General features: G+C 47.0%; 1 protein-coding gene and 1 long non-coding RNA gene across 5 annotated transcripts in view; one reads left to right on the forward strand and one right to left on the reverse strand.

Moving 5' to 3' along the window:
• RCSD1 (RCSD domain containing 1) overlaps positions 1–13,345 on the reverse strand; it is a 30,369-nt gene extending 17,024 nt beyond the window's left edge. The window contains exon 1 of one of the 2 annotated variants that reach the window (XM_038146948.1): positions 13,170–13,345. In XM_038146948.1, the coding sequence (XP_038002876.1) occupies positions 13,170–13,175 (6 nt within the window). In that variant the 5' untranslated portion in view covers positions 13,176–13,345. The remainder of the gene's footprint in view (positions 1–13,169) is intronic. The other variant, XM_038146954.1, reaches the window with a different exon arrangement.
• On the forward strand, positions 13,229–19,900 carry LOC119705079. Of its 3 annotated transcripts, XR_005258131.1 has the most exons (4): positions 13,242–13,368; positions 15,948–17,158; positions 17,918–18,075; positions 18,338–19,900. It is a non-coding gene; the product is annotated as an uncharacterized LOC119705079 (long non-coding RNA). The 3 variants fall into 3 exon arrangements; XR_005258130.1 differs by having other exon boundaries at positions 17,918–19,900; XR_005258133.1 differs by lacking the exons at positions 15,948–17,158; positions 17,918–18,075; positions 18,338–19,900 and adding an exon at positions 14,098–14,130 and having other exon boundaries at positions 13,229–13,368.
• The last annotated feature ends 1,063 nt before the right edge of the window (positions 19,901–20,963 follow it).

Here is a 20,963-nt window from a genome sequence, read left to right on the forward strand (position 1 = left end):
ACTGCAAGGCTATTGCACAGCTATAATGAGGGTGATAACGAGGAAGGAGCTCTGACTATAATCCAGGGCAGAATAGTATGAGGAATGTGGACTACAAGGGATTGTTTTTAAGAGAAAAGGCAGAAAAAATTCCACTTTACATAAAATATGTAAAAATATGTAACACTTCCCTGAGTTTGGAAAGAGTTTGCTTTAGAGCAACATTCTTCTCAGGACTTGCAGTGATCTGGTCTTGATTTTCTCATTCTGAGAGCTCCCTTGTGAAGTGCTGCCATCTTGACACCCGGGGTCAAGCATGCCCAAAGGGTAACGTGAGGATATTCCAGCTCAGCAGCTTTCATCCAGAAGACTACACGAAAATCTCTCAAATGCCTCACTTGAAAACTACAGAGGGTTGACATCTTTTGATGCCAAATTTAAAGGCTAACCAAAGCAAGATTTGGGAATTGGGTAGAGGCTGAGGAATTGGGTAGTAGCCCAAAACTAGTAAAGGGACAAATGTTTCTTAAAGGAATTGAACTAATCCACTACACCGTAAATAAATGGTTTGTGTACTCCCAGCCTTGCCTACTAAAAGTAGAGGGGAAACTCCTGATGGCTTTCATCCTTTAGTGGTTTGAGGTACCAAGGTCTGTTTGTCCCTATGAGGTACCAATAGCCCAAGTGTGCTGGGCCATGGAGACCACTGGGTGGTGGCTGGAGTGAGATGCTGTGGTGTCAGCAGAGCCAGGCAGTGCCAAGCAGGAGGAGACAGGCAGAGGAGAGCAGCCAGTGCCAGACACGCAGGAGAGGAGCTGTGTCCCTCACAACAGAATTATAGGAAACATCTGTAGACATTGGGAAATTCGATGTGGTGAATAAACTATCTACCTTCTGTTTCAGAGAGTGATTATAATGAAAATAAAGTGAGATAATAATTATTTTAAGCAAGTTGTTCTTTCCTTTGTGCCGTGGTATGTACACAGCTCTCAGGAGTGCCTGGCCTGTGCTTGCCAAGCACCGTCTGGCAAGATTAGCAAAAGCAGCAAGAGTCACTGTGAAAGGCACAAGTGAGGTCTTGAGAGTCCCTTTTGGCAATGAGAATATCTGGCAACTGCCTGGTGCCTGCATGTTCCCAACACTGCAGGGGCTGATTAATCTCAGCAGCATTACCTCAAATCACTGCCAGGAGCATCTGCTGAGAGGGCAATGTATGGGTTTGTGCGCTTTAATGCCTGTATAGCTACTGCTGCATACCCCCCAGAAATGGTCGTGAGGCAAGCTGGGGTTTCACCTGTCAGGAGAGCACTCAGGTGACCAGGCAGGTGTGTGAGGTCTCCTCTGCCCCAGCAAACCTTGAATTCCTTACTACATGTTGGCGCAGCTTTAACAAGCAGGCTAGCAAGTGCTTGCCCTAAACCCTGGATTAAAACCCATCCCTGGCTGGGCAGACCAAGGAGTTTGAAGCCCACACTCTCAGAGAACAGAACAGAGCCCAGGCTTCCTGAGCAAGTGTCTTATTGCTTCTGGCAAAGGCTGCCAAGAGTGGTTTGATCCAGCACCACCATTACCAAAAGAGGCAGTGAACTGCAGCACCTGGTCCCTAGCGGGCAGGGTGCCTGTGCAGGGGCAGCACGTGTGAAACCTCAGCCTGTACCCTACAGAGACAGAGGCAGCTCTTGGCTCTGCTGTGTCCTGAGCAGGAAAAGGCATCTGGCTGTTCAGCCACGACTCTCTGTGCAGGAGATGGAAAACCGGTTAAAATCAATCATTTAAATAAATTCATTTGTGTGCATTCCTAGTGGTTTGGGAATCCATGACTGAGGTGACCACAGAAATCTCCAGCAAAACATGGGTGTCACTGTTTCCTTTTCTGCAATAAGTGCTTTTTGTGAGATGCTGATCCTGTTTGCCATGCTCAAAGTATTCTAATGGGAAAAGGAGTGCTGGGAAGAAATCAGGATGTGGGACACGGGGAATGTAATAGGGACCCAAGGACAGGTGAAGCAGGGCAAATTCAAGCTTGTGCAGAAGCAGCATCCCAGGCACTGGTTAAATTTTAATATAGAGGAGACAGGTGCCCAGTGAACTGGAGGAACCTACAGGGTCAGGGAGTGACAGCAAGATATGGATTGCAGCCTTTCCGTTCTGCATTAGTCCTGTAGTTGATCTACGACACGATAATTCCCCTCGACTACTCAAAAATACAGGAAAGAATTTTAGTCCAACAGCTAAAATGAGACTTGGTCCCAGAGGCCAAAATGCTCAAGAGGAAAGACACAAAAGGTACTCAAGAAAGGACAAGGTGATGACTCCTATTGCAGGGAGAAGACAGGAGGTTGGAATGGGAGGTAGGAAAGTGAAATGAAAGGCTGTTAAGTGCCAGTGAGACTTGAGGGGGAGAGGCCATGAGACATACAGAAAAAAAGAGATCATGATCATCAGGATTATTTGGTTTATAAGATACATAACAACATGTGCCTGCAGACAGTGACAAGGAAAAACAGGAGGGCTAAGCAGAGAGGCAAAAACCCACACTGCCAGCCAGGCCAGCTGCCTACAGACAAGGTGACTGGGGTGTCCAAGAGAGCAGGGAAAACACAGAAGCTTCATTAAGGAGCCCAATGAATTCGAGGAGAAACGGCCTCCGCCTTTCCTGTAGCAGGGCCCTGCGTCTGCAATTGCCTCATAACAAGCCCAGCACAGCTGCTCGCAGACAGGCAGAGCAGCCAACATGGAAATAATTCCAGGCAGCAGGAAAAGGATCGTGGATAAAGTTGATATGTGGCTGGATGTGGTCATATCCAGCCACACAAGTGGAAAAAGAGGGAAAAGCAGAGAGGCTGTGCCCACACAGGCTGCATGGCAGCCTTTCCCTGGAGAGGCTCCATGCAAGGGAGCTTCTCCTGCTACCTGAAGCAGCACAACTTCAGAAGTGCACCCATAACTGGGTTTTGAGCCCAGACACAACACACAGGGTTTTCCCTTTGACTCTTTGGGGTGCACTGTTGTCTCTGTTCAGACAGAGTCTGAGGTATTTAAGATGACACAGATTCAAAAATAAAAAGGAAGTACAGAACTACTGAAAAGCTGGTAGTTTACCATGTGGCTACTGTAGGTGGAAATGTATTGCAAACCATCTGACTGCAGCTCTACCACTGCAAACTGGAGCTCAGCCATCAGCAACCTTAAGCACTGAGACACAAAAAATAAATAGTTGAACACAGATCTCTACAACTACTAAGTCTGACTACACTAGGAGACTAGATTAACATGCCTCTTCCCTTTATGAAGTCCTGGAAACTCAGTGTCTTGCTGTTTCCTTTGAGTTAATACACTTGTTTTAAGAATACTGGCTGTATTTATCTGGAACAGTTTCTAAAAAAAGGTGGGTTTTTTTTTTTTTTTCTTTTCTCATGTGGCCTTAAAAGAATGGTGTTGATGCTGCAGAGCTCTTCCCTTGCTCCAAGTGAACACCAGGGACACATTTGAAGCAATTGTCCATCAAGTTTACCATATCTCTAAGTCTCTTGGGGGAAATAGTTTGTGCTGCTTAAATGGGAGTGCTATCAGTAAGCCACAACCTTGCAGCAGATACACTGAGCATTCCTATTATTTGAGGTTATGAAAATTCAGATTGGGATGCTGAAAATAAAGTCCCTTTCTCTGGAATGCCCTGTCAAATACAGCCCTCGCTTAAAGAAGGCCATGATGAAGGAGGCCAGTGGGAATTTAACAAGAGGAAATGGCCTGAAGTTGCCCCCCAGGAGAGGTTTAGATAGGATGTTAGGAAAAATGTCTTCACTGAAAGGGTTGTTCAAGCACTGGAACAGGTTCCCAGGGAAGTGATGGAGCCACCATCCCTAAGGACATGTATATGTAGCACTTAGGGGTTTGTTTTAGTGGCGGGCTTTGCAGGGCTGGGTTAATGGTTGGACTTGATGATCCTACAGGTCTTTTCCAATCTAGATGATTCTGCGATTAACTAGGCAGCAGCATTTCAGTGTCATCTGAGAGCTAATGCATCACTTTCTTAAGTAATTGAAGATCTCCACTCCTTCAAGCAGCACTACTTTTCATTTCTCCAAGATTAAATTAGGTGAACACCTACACAGTTTTTAGCTTAGTTCAGGAAGACATCTGGGTTTTCTGGTATGTCAGGCAGGATACGGATATAAAGTCCTGTCATGAACTCCTTCTCTCCATCTGAAATAGTCTGAAAGCTCGGTGATACAACAGACATGAGCTATAGCAGATATCTAAACTGCAGATAATATGCTTGAAAGGGGGGGAATGCGTTCTTTCTCAGAAATTATCCATCGAATAAATAAGTTGATGAGGTTGTGTTGTTTTAAGAATCCACAGACACTCCCAATGTGGAATTGCTCTGCTGGAGCCAAGGGCTGATCTGTACCCTGGCAGGGTGATGCTGATGTCCTGATCTACAGCTGACAACAGCTGTTAGCAAGATGTTGCTCTGGCTGGCCTGGAGAGCATTGCTTCCCGTGTGTCTTCAGCAGCATGTCCAGGCAACCTCTGGGATGTGTCCTCGAGAATTCCAAAGGCTGCTTCCAAAGGCTCCATGGCTGGAGGGGTGTGGTGGCAGCTCTGATGAGGAGCAGTGGTGGCCACTGTAAGACGTAGCTGCTGTCCTGGTGAGCTGCCTCCACCGGCTGCTTGTACAGAGCTCTGCTCCTGGCCAGGGCTTCCCTCAGGATCCTTCTCAGCTTCCCAGTGCTTCCCTTCCAGACATCTGTTTCTCTTAATGGTCTGGGAACTGTACACAGCTTGTCAAGCTCCCCCAAATTAATTGGTGCCTCTCTGTGTGTACTTCCAGGCCTTCTCCTGGGGAGCTCTTGCTGCTCTAGGAGAGTAAGGGGTGAGCTAATGGAGGAATAACCAGCAAAACCTCCCAGGCTGCCCCCAGGAGACAGGAAATAGTGCAGTCTGTAGGGCAAGTGCTCTGCTCTCACGTGAGCAAGAAATTCAAGACTAAGACACAGAGTGAGGAGATGGCCAGGAAGGCTGGACTTCCATGTGTATTACTTCAGTGGGGAAAGACAGGCATAAACCATGTTTATCATATTGTGACTTGAAGTAAATAATTATTTTATGTCATCTCAACCACGGTGTTCCTTTAAGTGACTTGCTGTAGCTTCAAACACGATGGGAGGCTACACCCTGCTCTCACCTGCAGACCCTTGGGAGACCCTTGGGCAGCTGCTCTGTAAGAAATGGGCTGAGCCAATAAAACAGACAATGGAACAGCCCCTGCAGCACAAGAGGTCTCAACCAAATGGATCTTCTCCCTTGGTTGCCTCACAGGGGGTCAGGAAAAAAGCCCTGCTTTTAGCAGAGCCTGAAAAAAAAAATAATTTCAACATGAGGAGACTCAGACTCAAGATGCTTCAGGTGGAATGAGGAAGAGATCACTCTTGGCCTAATGAGTGTTACAGAGGATGAACTTTAAGCAAGTGCATAAACAAAAGGCACAAATTATCTATCTGAAGCTATTCAGAAGGTTAAATTTGAAACTGAAGTCACTGAACTGTCAAAGAAGGTGCACGGAGAATGCAAGATGCAGGGACAGTTCAAAATATTTCTGATAAAGGCTGTGAGTAGACTGTGGTACCTCCCCATTTAAACTCGGTTAAGACAGCCTAGTTGGAGCAGCACAGGGATTCAAACTCCTCTTAATTTATCAGGCTGGGAACAGAAAATCAGAAGGGTAAATGAGCCTACACAGAGCTTCCAACTACAGAGGCTTCCAGACTCATCAGTTAGGACTGTGCTATCTTTGTAACACATTGCTATTAAATTAGGTCTACACTGGATACAGGCAGGACAGAGAAGGAGGTTCATATTTATCTAAGCCAGGAATTTGGTCTGAAAAGGTACACAGATATGGAGTGGAGGAAAGTGATAGCAGGCACTCCGCTGGCAGCCAGCTTGAGGTGTGAATACTGAGCTATACCCACAGAGATGTCTTGTTAGTTGGACCCTGGAGGGCTCAGTGGCCCCAGTGACACTGAGGACCTGGGTCTGCAAAGCTGCTTTCCCATCCTTTGGCTTCATCCAGAGTCTCCAGCCTTTAAGACTCCTGAAAACTGGGTCAAACACTGGGAAAATGTACCCAGGCAGCTGTAATTTGCTGTTACATTTGAAAATGCCTGAGTTTTCAGCCCAGTCTGGACTGGCCATAATGTTGCACTGGAAATTTAGTATTTTCCACAGGTAAACAACTTGTCTATATACCCTAAGGAAAATGCACACAAGCAACTCCTGAGATGCAGCTTGGCCTTTGACATAGATTATTTTTTGGTGATGTGAAGAAGATAATGATCTCTGTTTCTGAGTAAAACTGCTCATAAAATTCTCCCAAAATGCTTTAACAGAGAAACCCAGTGATCATAAGAGCTTTGAAACACTCTACCCCTACTTCAGTGCTCCATTTTTGTTACCATTTTTGTTACCTGCTGGCTGATTGGACCTCATTTACGTGTTCTTTCTCTCTGGCAGGAAGAGGAACTAAAGTTCCTTCAACCTTAGGCAGAGTTTCCCCAGGTTCAAGCTGGGCCACCGGAACCAGGTGTCCAGGAAGTGTGGGCTCAGTGCCTGCACAACACTTGCTCAGTGAGTCAATCAGCACTAGGAAGCACTGGCCAGCAAGGCCCTGAATTCACAGGTGTTGAGAAGAAAAAATTAAATTCAACTTTTGATCTCTGGAATCACTGGAAAAATCCAGTGATTTTTCAGTACCTTAGTTGGCTATGACAGGATGATGTCTAACATGAGAATGAAGTCCTGATGTGAGTGGAAAAGGCAACTTTGCATTGAGCTGGGAGATGAAAGACACAGTGCTAAGATTGTTTATTTTTTGTAGGAGTAACCAGTGTGTCCAGGAATCCATCCCTTTTCTTCCACTCTGTCCTCTTCACAGGCACCTGCTGTCTAGAGGACCATGTTTGTTTGCAGAGAGAGCCCCTCTGCCTCTAACTGGGAATGAGCACCTTCAAACTGGGAATGGAAACCCCAGGTTCTCCCGGAGGGACAGTGTCGACAACTGCATACACCTTGTAAAGACTAAGCGGGAAACCAAATTAGACTGCGCACATTTCACTGTGCACATTTCACGTTAAACATGCCCTCACCGCAAAGCCCAAGGGGTGAAATTCCTGGGAAGCCTGGCACACCAGCTCAAGTGTGTGTCTATGAAAACAGGGCATGTTTCATCTGAATTTACATCAGGAGGAACATGGCACTCAGCAGAAAGGTATTTCAAGATGATTGACTTGAGTAAGCCATGACTGCTGTTGTAGTATGCAGTTTTAAAGGATAAAGAAACCCATTCTAAAAGCAGGAAGAAAGAATAAAAATAAAATTGGTTTTGTGTTTTACACAGGCAATAAAATTACCATTCCCAGACTCTTGCAGATGTGATGCCAATTTATTTTGACCTGAGCTTCCCACAGGCAGAAGTTTGCTGAGCTTGAACAATGCACTGCAGCAGGGAGGAATCATAAACACTTTTTGGGCCTGATGCTGAATAGCTACTGGTTTCTCCTAGCAGCCCACACATGAAAGAACTGCAGAAGGAGCATGGTGCTGCCCCTCTGGTGGCCCTATCAGTACCACTAACCTGAATACAACTGAAGATTGCTTCTTATCTTTCTACCACTCAGTCCAGTCTATTTTTGAATCATTCATGGGAAAAAGATTTTCTACTACATTTGGTTTCCACTACGCTACTCCAAGCCATGCCAGACCTCACTGTTAGAAATCTTTTCTGCTACTTGGTGAGATATATATCTTTCCTTTAATTGGATCCCATTATTTCCAGGCATACTCCTTTTTTGCATGCATTAACAAATTCTGTTTCCTCTTTTTTTCTAAAACAGTTTTACAGTACTGTCCTCAAACTCCCTGCAAACTCCCACACTGACTCGTTAAACGCCAATCTTCAGAGTCAGAATTCCCTCTCCTTTGCATTTTTGTGCCTTTCTGTGCACAACAAGTCACTGGTCTGCACCATTTAGATATCCAGGCTTTCCAAACCGCGCACATTAATTCTCTGTGCATTTGAGAAGCCTGGGATGAACAGGAGCTTTGCTGAAGCTAGCAGTGGTAAACCAATATCCTTTGCAGATTAGCCACCAGTCATCCACACTGGCCAAAACCCTGTATGCAACTCGTTAGAAAGGGTAAACGGGTGTATTTGCATATGCAAAAAAACCAGTTTACAAGTTTGCTAACAGTTTACAAGTTTCTATAGATGTGGGAACTTAAGGCAAACTACTACATATAGGGTTTGAGCACTTTTAAAATCTGGGGATGAACAATGAAGAAAAAGCCATGCACGTAAATATGCTGTAAATCTAGCAAGGGAGGTGTGGGTCTTTATTTGCAGAAGACCTCCAGAAACACCTTCAGCAAGTGACGTGCTTTAATCTGACAAGAATTTGGTGCAGCATCTTTTCCTGTCTTTCCGAAAAGTGGCACTAATGGGGCAGATAAGGCTTATCCCTACAGTACATTACCGGGACCCAGATACTGGTGGTAAGATAGAAAGATACAATTCAGATTTGATGTAAAACCATTTCTGGCATGAGACTGCATAGCTGGATACATTGTGACCTGCATGAAGTGTGACTTAAATCCATGCCTAGGTGAGACTCTGTAGGAATGAAGTGCCCTGTGCCTCTGTCACAATGAGGTGTGAAGCAACTCTACAGTGAGTGTGTAATAACAACTTCTCCTTACACAACAGCTCTGCTGTCCTTAGACCACATACATCTTATGTCTGCGGTCCTAACAACTGCTAAAGGCATATCCCTGTCTGCAAAGCACCAAACAAGGTCCTCCAAAGAAGTTTGGTTGCTGCTGGGTTCAGCTGCCTGCTCAGGTCCCAAATTCAGGCTGTAGAGCTGTTGTTTAAGGAAAAGGAGCACCTCTGTAAAACACCTCTGTTAACAGACCGAAGTGGAAACAGAATGGAAAACCAATCCCAGTTTGTGTGGGCCGGTTCATTTCCATGATAAAAGCCAGCAAGTTTCCAAGCAGCATCTATTGATAAAGCAGTGCTGATGTTTCCTCCTGTTCTTCAGATAAGCAGCTCCTGGGAATGTATGAGAAGGTATGCATGATATGCTGCCCAACTGCAAAGTATCCTGCCAATTAGACTGCGGAGCACAGGACAGAAGGTGTTTCCAAAATGCTGTCACGATGGCTTGGGAAACTCAGGCAACCAAACTGGGGAGTGAGGAGAGGTTCAGGAGAATTCTCCCTCTCTGGTGACACAGAAAAAGCCTTAATTCCATTTATTCTGGGAAGAAGGTGTAAGAAAGGGCTGCAGCACAGCCCATGGGGTTTGGTTTTGCTGTTTCCAGCCCTTCAAGAGGGAGGCCTCCTGTCACAGGCATGTGGAAGTTTGGCAAACCAGATCCTTTCTAGGACTCTTTGCTGCAGACATGTTATTTACTGTCAAGCAGGTCCCAAATCTGCCCAGACCTGAGGGGTAAAATGGGGTCAATGCTCTCCCAGTATATTTAAATACTCTTCTCTTTATTTTCACAGACACACCACGTGAATGTGTCATTTTGATGGGTTTGAGAGGAAATACTGAAAACAAGTGTATTTGAGGTTGAACCGTTCTGTTAAGCAAAAAGAAAAAAAAAAAGAAGAGGGAAGAAAGAACACTTTAACTTTTAGAACGAAAGCCGGTCATCAGAGCTTCCTGAGAAAGGGATATTGCTTCCTGGCAGAGCTAACCATGGTGTAATGCCTGCTCGTAATCTCAGCTCCACAGCTGCAAGGGTGGGCAGAGACCTCTCTCAGCCCAGCTCACCTCCTGTCCTGCTGCTCTGAGGACCAGGATGGTCACAGATTTCAGCCCCACTCATCTGCAAGTACCCATTCCTGCATCCCCTCCAATTCAGTCCCCTTGGGTGACATCTCCTCAGTGCAGTTTTCCTAAGGACAGGGTGAGTGCTGCCCAAGAGGTTGCCCAGAAGGGTGAAGTGAGCAGAGAACTGCCCTCAGCCCTGGAAAAGCTTTCCCTCTGCTGGGTCAGTGCATCAACAGGAAAAATGGAGATATAGCAGGAGTAGTTGAAGAAAAGAGACATATCAGTGGAGATGTCACAGAATTAAATGACATCTGTTGGCAGGCACAAAGAAAGGGAGAGCCTTCCCAAAATACATCTGGCTGCTGCACCTCTGCACCCCAGCAGCTTAGGGAACCCATTAGACTATAGGGAGCCACTCAAGTGAAATTCAGCCTTGGATTGTTTCCCTTTGCTGTGCAAATAAAGTTCAAGTGTCTCTATGCTCCCAAGCCCCTACAGAGAGGCTGGGAAGAGGAATGCCATGACTGTTGTGGAATATGGGCTGCAGAAAGCCACAAGCACTTCCAGTGGATGCCTTAACTCACAACATCTGCAGCAAGGTTTGGGAACCCATAAGCCATGGGAATTAGACAGCTTGGGCCAAATCTGAAGATGTAAACTAACAAACCAACACAAAAATTTCTAATACTTTCTGTACCACGAGTGCAAAGAATGTTTCATGGCTGCTTTTCTTTACAAGTGGCTTAGCTTTACCCAGTGCAGTTTTTCACATTTTTGATATGAACTCATGTTAACAATCCGTGGTAAAAACTTCATGATTTTTTTTCATCTGCCATAACACTGGAAAGAAAACTGATTGTCAAATCTATTTTGCATCACAAAGATGGGTCAAAAAGAACCCCAAACAACAAAACAAAACACTGAAGATCACCAGACACAAAATTACGTGAACTGTAAGGGCAGGGCTTTACTGCCTTTTTCTCCCTCTTTAGTATCTTAAATAGTTTCAGTTGCTGCTTTCAATGCGGCACATTCCTGACAGCAGGATCGCTAAGACCACAGGTACTAGTCCCTAAGTAGCAGCAACTGAAACTAACCCCTTTAAGAAAGAGATCCCAACTCTCTTGCTTCTGTGGGTTTTTCAAAACCAGGGTCTTCCTGCCAGGGACATGATGGAAATCAGCTGGCTAGGTCAGCCCTCTGCCCTTTTCCTCCTAATGCTGGTAATCCTCATGTGTCCCATTAGAGCAAAGAGCTTGCCAGTTATGCCAGCAGGAAAGCAGGGAGCAGCTCTGCCTTCCACTGATGAAGCAAACAGGGAAATGACAGCAGTCCTCTTGTGCCTGCTGCACAGGATCACTGAATTTGGTTTTAAAACAAAAAGTCTCTGGTGACCCTTTGTGTCCTGCCTGTGAAAAGCCCTTAGGAAGAAACAGAGAAGAGAATCAGCTGGTGAGAAATAAAGCTCTTGCTCTTGGCTCTATTTTAGTCTAATATCTTCTTACTTTTGGGACATTAAACACCTTTTTGGAGGCTTGGGGCAGGACCAAGCACACTACTTATAAAATATCTTGGAAATTGAGATGTTTTAAAAATAAGAATGGATTCAGCAATCTAGAGATGACCAAAAAACACAGGTAACACTAGGAAAAGTTGGGAAATAGAGGTAAAGGGACAGAAACAAGAGCAGGAAGCTCTTAGGTCAGATACTTCAGAGAAGCTTCCTGGCCACCTGATCTTCCACATGTGTCACACGCATCTCCAAAAAGGAAATGGCAGGTGTGTTCCTTTCTACTCCACAGAGACAACAGAAAATACTTCAAGGGGCGCAATCCTTTGTGTGTGGAGAGGAGAGGGGGTGAGGGAGAGTGTCCTCAACATGCTAAAATACCTGTCTCAGCCCTAAATTATAAGAAATTAGGAGCTCAATTCCCCCTCCCCTCTGAAACATTACAGGATACTATAGTGAAAAAGAATAAAACAAGTGTTAACAGTGAGTGAACTAGGCTCTGTCAAACCTGAAAACCCCTGTAAAGCCAAACATTTGTCATGTCACGTAAGTAGTCTGTGCTGAGCTGGTTTCACCACTGCTTTATCCTTCTCCACCCCAAAATCTATTTAGATAATTCGACTGAGGACATTTTTTGTAAGGAACACACCTGAACAGGCCAAATCTTTAACCCTTGCCTGTGGGGCAGGTCAGCACAGATAACAAGGATGGTGATGTTAGCATCTGGGTGTTATCACAATAGCCCAGCTGAGTTACGCACTGGAATTCTTCAAAGAAAAACTGAAGTGGTGCTTGAAGCACACTGTTCCCTGGCTCTCTTGCGTGTCGCCTGCTACTGGGGCTGCATCCACGCAGAAATAGGCTTATCTGGGAAGATAATATAAAGTGTTTACTAAGGTCTCTGTTTAGCAGAGAGAAATACCAAATGTCCTCTTTCATAATTTGAGGTTTTGCCAATGTTGTAATCACCTTTCTATTTCCTGTGCCCCTCCTAAAAATAAATATTCCTTTTCCCTTGCCACTTTAAAAAACTGAAAAGCTCACAAATCCAGCATGACATGACCAAAACACCATCATTCCCATTTTAAATGAATGGGACAGGAGGCAGAGGGAGGTGAACTGCCTTGCCCAAGAGGGTGTTACACAGGAGAAGGCCTGAATATAAACGCCAGGGAAGACAGACCCCTGTTCACCAGCTGTGTGCCCACCCTGAGACATGAGATCCAACTCTCCTGGAGCACAGCCTGCACGGAGAAAAAGGGACAGAAAACCCTCTGGGGGTGTGCTACTCATCTACCTCACTCAAGCACAGGTTCTTGTGTCCCCTTCCCTGACCTAAAATGCTCTATTGATAAGGAAAATGAGACTTCCCAATCCACGTGGGACAGGGGCTGCACACAGCTGAGGGTGTGAATCACAAATGCTGCTGCGCAGGCTGGGAAGAAACCATCCCCAAGGAGGTTGGAAAGTTTGTTCTCTTATGTCCCCATTCTTAATGACTCCCTAAAACCTCCTTTCAAAATGATAGCTTTTAAAATCTAACCCACTAATCACACCTCGGAGACCGATAAATAAATGGCAGCTCTTCCTCGTTCCCCTTTCACAGAGGTAATTTCTTCCCAAGCCATCCCCCTGCTTTCCAAACCTGGACTAAAACCTGCAAAAGAGTCTGAGGTGCACGACAGGAGTTGAGGTGGGAGGAAAGAGACCTTTATCTGAACCCCAGCTAAAAGATATTTTGAAGCTGCCTTCAGGGAGAAATTGCTCTGCAAGGTGGAGCTAAAGCAGATCGCGGAGCCAGTCACAAGCCAGTGGAAATAAAAAAGTTTTCTTTACCTCCATGTCCTGCAAGAGAGAGGTGTCCTCGGGGCAATCTTTCTTCCCCACCCCTTTCCCTGTTATCTGTGGGAAAAGTTGAGCCGAGCCAGAGCAGAGCCGTGCCGCCGTGGAGGGCTGGGAGATCCCAGCTGCTGCTCAGCCCGCACTGACCGAGCCCGGCGAGTGGCCCTGCACTGCGAACAAGGAAGAAGGGCGGGTGGGTGAGAGGAAGGGAGGGAGGGGAGAGGAGGGGGAGGCAAGGCAATCAGGGTTTAAATTTAGACACAAATCTAAACAGATACTGTCCCTCCCGGAGCGCTGGGCTCGTGAGACAACAAGCAACAAGCTCTGCCTCCGCGCCCAAACTTGGGGGACACCGCATGTGCATTTCCTCTCCCTTTTTCTCTCTCCCCCTTCCTATTTTCTATCACCTTATCTTTATTCCCCTCCCACCCCTCCGTTTAGTCTCTATTTCTCTCCAATGCTTGCAGTTCCTGCCCTGGTATCTCTGCTTCGATCTCTCTGCTGTCCACACTTCCCTCTCCCAGGCTGCAGGGTCTCTTGCCTGTTTGTTTGTGAGGAGAGAATCCCTTTCCTTCTGACTGCAGCTTTCCGTTCTCTTCCTTCTTTTTGGTAATTTCACTCAGCAATGAACTACAATTCTGTCTTTAGGAAGGCAGAATAGGAAGAGAGCGAGGGTGATTATTTGGCTTGAACAGAATTTAAGGCGTTGTCCTGGTGCGTGGCTGGGACTCCCAAGAAGGACAAATATCTACTGGGTGATCCCGCAGGGAGAAGACAGGGCTTAATTGTGGGCACTAGCAGAGGGTCCCCGTGCAAGGTTGTCACTGTCCAGCTGTAAAGTGGGACCAGCTCCTTCCACCTTGAATTTGTGTCTCACACTACCAGGTCGGAAGGTGCAGGTTGTTCTCCTCTTCCTTCACAGGAATGGACAGACTTGTGCACTGGAAGTGAGAAGCTTCCGTGTGGTAGAGAAATTCGGATGGGGAAAAACAAGGCTCCGGAATGTTTTTGCTGCAGTTTCCCTTTCCACGCTGATTGCAATGCTGTAAACCGGACATCTCTTTAGCAACTGTTTGCATATGCTCCTTCTCAAAGAATTTCAGTCCCCACCTCTTGAGAGCAGGGTGGTGCAGAGGAATTTGGAAATGCTCCCTTTGTCTTCTGCTGGCTTCCTCGCTTTGAGTGCAGCTGCAGAGAGACACAATGTCATATCGTCATTTTGGCACGATACCTTGGGGGCAGAAGAGAGTTGAAGCATGTTTTCTAGAAAGGATGCATACTTCTCCTTTGCAGTGTTTCACAAGTCCCTGCTGGCTGTGGCTGAAAACGCTCCAGCATGGATTTAAATGTGAGCATCATGATACCCCAGCTCCCTGTTACTGACAGTGGTTCTTCCAGTGTAGTTAACTGTTGCTGTCCTGCATGCTGCAGGACTCCTGTGGAATTTGCAGATTTAAATCGTGATCCAATTATCTCGCAGATTCAATATACAATAGTCACTCTGTCCTTAGCCAAAAGAATGATAGGCTGAGTTGTTGCAATCTGGAGATTGGGCAAGAGGACTAATTAATCTTCTGTTGTTGGAACACTGGCTTAGATGGATTAGATGAAACCCCTCTGCTGTAAGCAACCAGAAGATGCTGCAACTGTAGATATAAGAAAATAAAATCTCAAATAAATATGAAAATGAAACTACTACTTGTTTGGAAATCCTATTGATTTCTTCAAGTCCTGCCAATGGTACATTAGGAGAAGGAATAAAAACTGAACTGAGAAGTAGGGTTGAAGCAGGGAGGGCAGGATTCTTCTACTGCCCATGCTTTGCCTGCTGTGGGGACAGAAGGAGGATTTCAAGCTGAGGGATTTCACTGGACATGGGTTGCAAGTGTTGTTTTCTAGATATCTGCCATGTAACAGACCATCAAAGTCCCACCTCCCATAACTGTTTCCTGCTGCTCAGAGGCTCTTTCAGTATTTTCTTTCTGGTTTCAGGGGTTTTGCTGTGCAGAGGAAACCATTTGCTTAGGTGTACAGAAAACGAAACTGCTAGGGAGAGGCAGTATCACTTCACCCATATTAGTAAAGCAAAAGCTGTTGCAGCTACCCCACCACAATTCTTCACTCCATTTATTTCTGCCTCCAAGTATCTTGCCACAAAGCCAACCTTTTCTGCCTGCTGGATTCCCAAATGCCATTGCTCTGGGCATGGTACGCAGTACTCAGAGTACTTTTGTCATTTTGTCTGTCCTTTTGACACTTTTCCATGCTAAACCTTCCTTCCTGAAGGAGCAAGGGGTGAATGCACAGAAATATGGTGTCTGTTTTTCTCCAGACAAGAAGACATGAGGTGTGGAGTTGTTCTTCTCTCTCATGTTTCTTCTGGACTGAAAACCACTAGAAAATCTGAACAAACAACTCACATGCTTTAGCTGCAAGAATTTTGATACAAACCTTATTAAGGGAGGTTCTACAGAGAAACTGGGAGTTTCACATGGTATGCATTTGCAAGTATTTGGAGGTATCTTTGAGTATGACTCTTTGCATCCTTCTGTATATCTCTGCTTACAAACCTGGGATGTAGCAGTGTCTATGAGACTAACTTGTTCTTATATGCAAAAAAAAGTTCCACATCTGTTCTGCTCTGCAGGAAAAAAAAAAAAAGTCATCACTAATGCCATTAAAACATGTTCTGGGGGGAAATTTCATTTGACTGAGAAAATACTGCAGTTGTGCCCCCCTGATTTTGCGGCTTCCTGTCTGATTATTTTCAAGATATGTGAGGCAAACACAGCAAGTTTGCTTCAGAAGAAATGACTGGTACTCCTGCTACAGGCAGCACATTGGGGAGAGGAGCAAGGAACTCCTTCATCCTGGCATTCCTGCAAAACAGGTGGCGTAAGAGGTTCTGCCATGCTTGGAAACACCATGGGCAACATTTGCTGGCTTCTTGCATTTTGGCTATGAAGGATGGAGAATGGAGCCTCTGCAGGGTGCTCAGAGGGAGCAACAAAAAGGAGATGCAGAGCCATGGCTATGCTTTATTCAAAAACCAGTTAGTTAAAAGTGCATTGGAGGGCATCTGAAATTTTGTCTCTGGCATTTGTGTCCGTGCAGTTATCTCATTTGGGTGTGTCTGCCTAGCTGCCAAATCTGGGAAGGTATGTTTGTCATCGTGGTGGGAGAGCGAAGGGTGGAGGGAGCTGTGGGTTCCTGCAAGACAGATTGCAATTCTGTGCTTTGTTAAGACATTTGTTGATGGTTTTAGTACAGCTCACCTGTCAGTGCCAGTATCTGAGGTCGTTCTGTCCACCTCTCTGCCTGGCCTTGGCTGCTGTTACCCACATCCTTTCCTGGAATTCACACCCCTAACCAGCAGCTGTTACTATATTGGGCTTTTGACCTCCTGAAAATGGGGTCTCAACCCTTTCTGTTCCCTCTCAAGCAACTCAATTCTCAACTGAAAAAGAAAAAAAAAGGGGGGATAAGGTAACCACCGATGAAACAACATTTTTATTTCAAAGATCAATCAGTTCTAAAAGCCAACATCCTGTTTTGGGTTGGCTTTACACATCAGGTCTGACACTTGGCAGCCCAACAGGAAGTGAACGTGAGCAGCGTTTTTCTATGGGAAGCTCGCTTTTTGAACCCACGCTTTGCTGAGTGTGCCCCGAGCTGTCTGCCCGTGGCCCTCAGCACTAAACCAGCGCCATGGACGCTGAGCCTCACCCTCTTCTTCAGGGACTTATCAGCAGGAAATGAACTCAGCTGGAACGCTTCGTACCATTGACATTTTTGTGCTCGGGTCTTGCAGCTGCAGCGAAGCACTTCTGAGAGCACAGACGCACAAACACACACGTGCCAACACCCACACAGACACACGGACCAGCGTGCCAGGCTCTCTGCACCCCTGGGAACTGATGTCAGTGGGAAAGTCCTGTTACCAAAGGGAATTAAATGGAAGGAGTTTGCGAGTTTTTCAGAATGTGAGTTTGTGTGTTTTTTGTGGTGGGCATATAAAAAAGTAGGTAGTAGAGACTAACTGAAAAATGGAATAATTTCACATGTTCCTGACTGTCAGCTGGCACCTGACATTGTGGTTCAGACTAATCAGGCTTCTTAATTAGGGCTTCCTAATTGCCAAGTTCTGGGCAAAAGCCTGCCCCTAAGCAGAGTAAGGTTAAAAAATGCTGTATGGCACAGGGAGCATTTTACCTCGCAATAATGAGATCACAGTGAGGTTGATCACCCTGGTCCCACAGGGGCTGGTGGGTGGTGTTCAGATAACTGGGGTCATCTCTTGCAGCACCTGAATGTTTTTGGAGAGCTCTTCTTTCTCCGGATCTGCTTGACTTCAGAGAACAAACTGAGCTGAGGTGTTAAGGGGCATGGCTGCATCCCATTGTACTCATATAGTGGTGGGACAAATATTATCAGCGTGAGCCAGTGACAGCTTGCTTCCAGACTGAACAATTCCTCTATGATTACTAGTTTTAGTACACCAGGCTTAATAAAAACCAACAGAACCAGTCAGAACATAGCTGCTGACACAATTCTGGGTATATGTGCTGGTTTTGATGACACTGTTCTCAGGCCAGTCCTCATGCCCATCTCTCAGTGTCCTAGAAAGAGCATCACAAGCATCACAAGTGGCCCTCGCCAGCAGCTTCCTCAGCATGCAGCCCAAGCTCTGACTGAACAGGATTTTCTGACTGAAAATGGAACAATATTTCTGTCCCTTACAGGTTGTACCCAGAGGAAGCTTGCCTTGCCACTGCCTGTGTGGAAGCTGTTAAAAAAGTAAAAGGACTTTGGCTGAACACCAGGCCAGCATTGTAATAACTTTACCTATCTTCTAAAAAATACACCAAGGAAAGAGCCACAAGCTAAACTCCCAACCAAGGTAATTCAGGAAGTTTGAGAGCAAGAACAAATAATTGTCTTATGCACAAGCATGCAACACCTCTCTGCTCAGCAAAGGTTTGTGCTGTGTGCCACTTGTAGCAGCAGCAGGGCTGATACCTCCTCAGGAGAGAATCTAACCAACATTTTTAGAAACAATTTGCATGGTGGGTCTCATGTGGCACCAAGCGTTGGCACTTCAAAGCACTGAGCACGTCAGCTTTTGCCAGAGCTGACTCACAGGTCAGTCTCTTCTGTCACAGGCAGCGGCAAGTGACTTTAATCACCCTGGCTGTCATTTGGATGCGGAGAGCAGGCCTGGCTCAGGAATCAAGTGCTGCACACAGCGAGACTGCACAGCCCCCGAGTGCTATCTGCACACAGAAAGGTTTCTGTTCACAGACAGACTGCATGAGCTAGACAGGAAGCCTGGAGCAGAGCACAGCTAGGCTGTGTCTCGGGAGAAACCGTGCCCAGCCCATGCAGCAACCAGGCTGGCTGCAGAGAGAGCTGGCTCAGGGAAAACCAGCTCTGAAGAGGGCAGACGAAACATGACACAAGCCAGGATGGAAACCTTGCCCACTTTCTGACTAAAATACATCTTCTCCAGGGACACAGCCTGAAGCTCATCACATGTAAAACACACTGAAATTAACATTGTTCCATGAACTCGACCTTGGAGGAAGTAAACTTGGCTCCATTTATGGTGAGATATTACTGTCTATTTACTGGCTTTAAAATGCAGCAAAGCACATGATTTGGAAAGGAGAACTAGTAGTGCCTACCAATACTTTCTTGACCCTGTTATGCAAGGATGCTGAGAGCCCCTAGACAATATTGCAGCACATCAGAGAGAATCCTTCTCCTTTCTCTGAGATCTAACTGAGGAAGTGAGAGAGCCTAGTGCCTGCACATCAGGGCTTTAGAGCATCCTTTTTTCTTTTTTTTTTCCCCATGAAAATTTCAGTTTTTCCTGAGCATCTCCAGGAGAAGGCAGCAGCAGAAGGCTCTGTCTGTCCTGGAGAGGAGACAGGTTCTAACCATGCTCTGCATGCAAGGAAAATAGTGGAGGAAAAATTATTTTGTTCTGCTTGTACAGGACAGCAGATAAATAGCAGGGAATGGATGGGTGGTGTATTTTCCTTGCTGAGTTCATCCCAACAGGATGATCCACCTGGCCTGCTATAAGCTGTGGGTGCTGTGGAGCACCTGGGGCAGATGGTGGTCACAGGGCAAGTTAATTTGGCTTCCTCAGTGCTACAGTGCTATTTACATAGTGTGGACATACTTGGACCCAGGTGGAAATATGAAAACCCACCCTCTTTTAGGACAGGTTGAATCAAGTCTCAGTATTACCCCAGTTTAAAGCATCTCCTTATACAAACCTTTATAAGGTTACTGAGCACAAAGTGACAGATAAAATAAGCTAAGTGTTTGTTTGGAAAAGCCTTCAGTGGAAGGTGGAATGGTGTTCAACTGACAAAACCAAGCCTTGCAGAGGCAAGGGCTTTGACATACACCCAGCAGTGTGTAAGAGGTAACACCTGAGCTCTGCCTAGTGGCAAATCATTCTGTGGGCTTTGTAGCCCAAAAGAGGTAGTCCCTGCTGCTGTGATGAAAGGATAAGGTTTTCCCAAGGGAAGGCTGGGCCTCAAATACCGGTGGTGGCACAGAACCAGCCTTTGAGGCTGATTTAGCAGCGGGCGGGGATAGTGGGGCCGATGGTGCCACCCCTTGGATAGCAGAATAACATAATCATTATGGCTGGGAAAGAACTTCAGGATCGCCGAGCCCACCTGTTAACCCAGCGCCCCGTGCTCACCATTAAAGCACGTCCTCAAGCGCCATATCCACGCGGTTTTCGGACACTTCCAGGATGTGACAGACTTCCCCAGACACACAAAGCAGGGGCGATGCCGGCTGCTGCCGGGCACTTTGCCATGGCCCATCCCGCGTCACTCTGACCCCGCAGAACGGGCCGGCTTCGAGCCAGGGGGTGTTGGAGGCGGGGACCAGCTGGGCACAGGCGGGAGTCGCCAGGGCATCTCCGTGACATCCGCGGGACATGAGGGGGACTTCCCGGGACACGAGGGGAACATCTCGGGACATCGCCGGGAGCCGCGTCCCGCCAGCGCCCCCCGCAGGCCAGCGGGAGCGCTGCCACCACCTTCCCTTCTTCCCGCGCCTGGTGCTCCGGGGAAACGGGATTGTCCGGGAATTCTGTGCGCCGGGGCCAACGCGGTGAGGTCCGAGCAGGCCAACTGTGGCACCCTGGCCTGGAGCAGGAATAGCCTGGCCAGCAGGAGCCGGGCAGGGATTGTCCCTCTGTACTCGGCTACACCTTGAATGCCGTGTCCGGTTCTGCGCCTCTCACTTCGGAAAAGGCCCTGAGGGGCTGGAGCGAGTCAAGGGAAGGAGGGTCTGGAGCGCGAGTGTTGTGGGAAGCCACCGAGGGAGCTGGGGGTGCTTGGTCTGGAGAGAAGCTGGCTCAGGGGGGACCTTTCTGCTCTACAACCCCCTGACAGGAGGATGCGGCCGGGGGGGCTTGGCCTCTGCTCCCAGGGAACGAGGGACAGGATGAGAGAACACGGCCTCAAGCTGTGCCGGGGAGGTTCAGGCTGGACACCAGGGAGAATTTCTTCACAGAAAGGGTGATTAGACATTGGGATGGGCTGCCCGGGGAGGCGTTGGAGTCGCCGCCCGGAGGTGTTCAGGGAAAGGCTGGCTGTGTCACTCGGTGCCACGCTCCGGTCACTCGGCGGTGTTGGGTCACAGCCGGGACTCGGCGATTTTGGGGCCTTTTCCCTCAATTCGGTGACGCACAGCAGGGCTCCCATTGGCTGCCGGGCTGCCGCTGACTCCGCCCCCTCCCGGGCCGCGCGCTCGGGG

The sequence above is a fragment of the Motacilla alba genome, chromosome 1, assembly GCF_015832195.1.
Source record: "Motacilla alba alba isolate MOTALB_02 chromosome 1, Motacilla_alba_V1.0_pri, whole genome shotgun sequence".
NCBI lineage: Eukaryota > Metazoa > Chordata > Aves > Passeriformes > Motacillidae > Motacilla > Motacilla alba.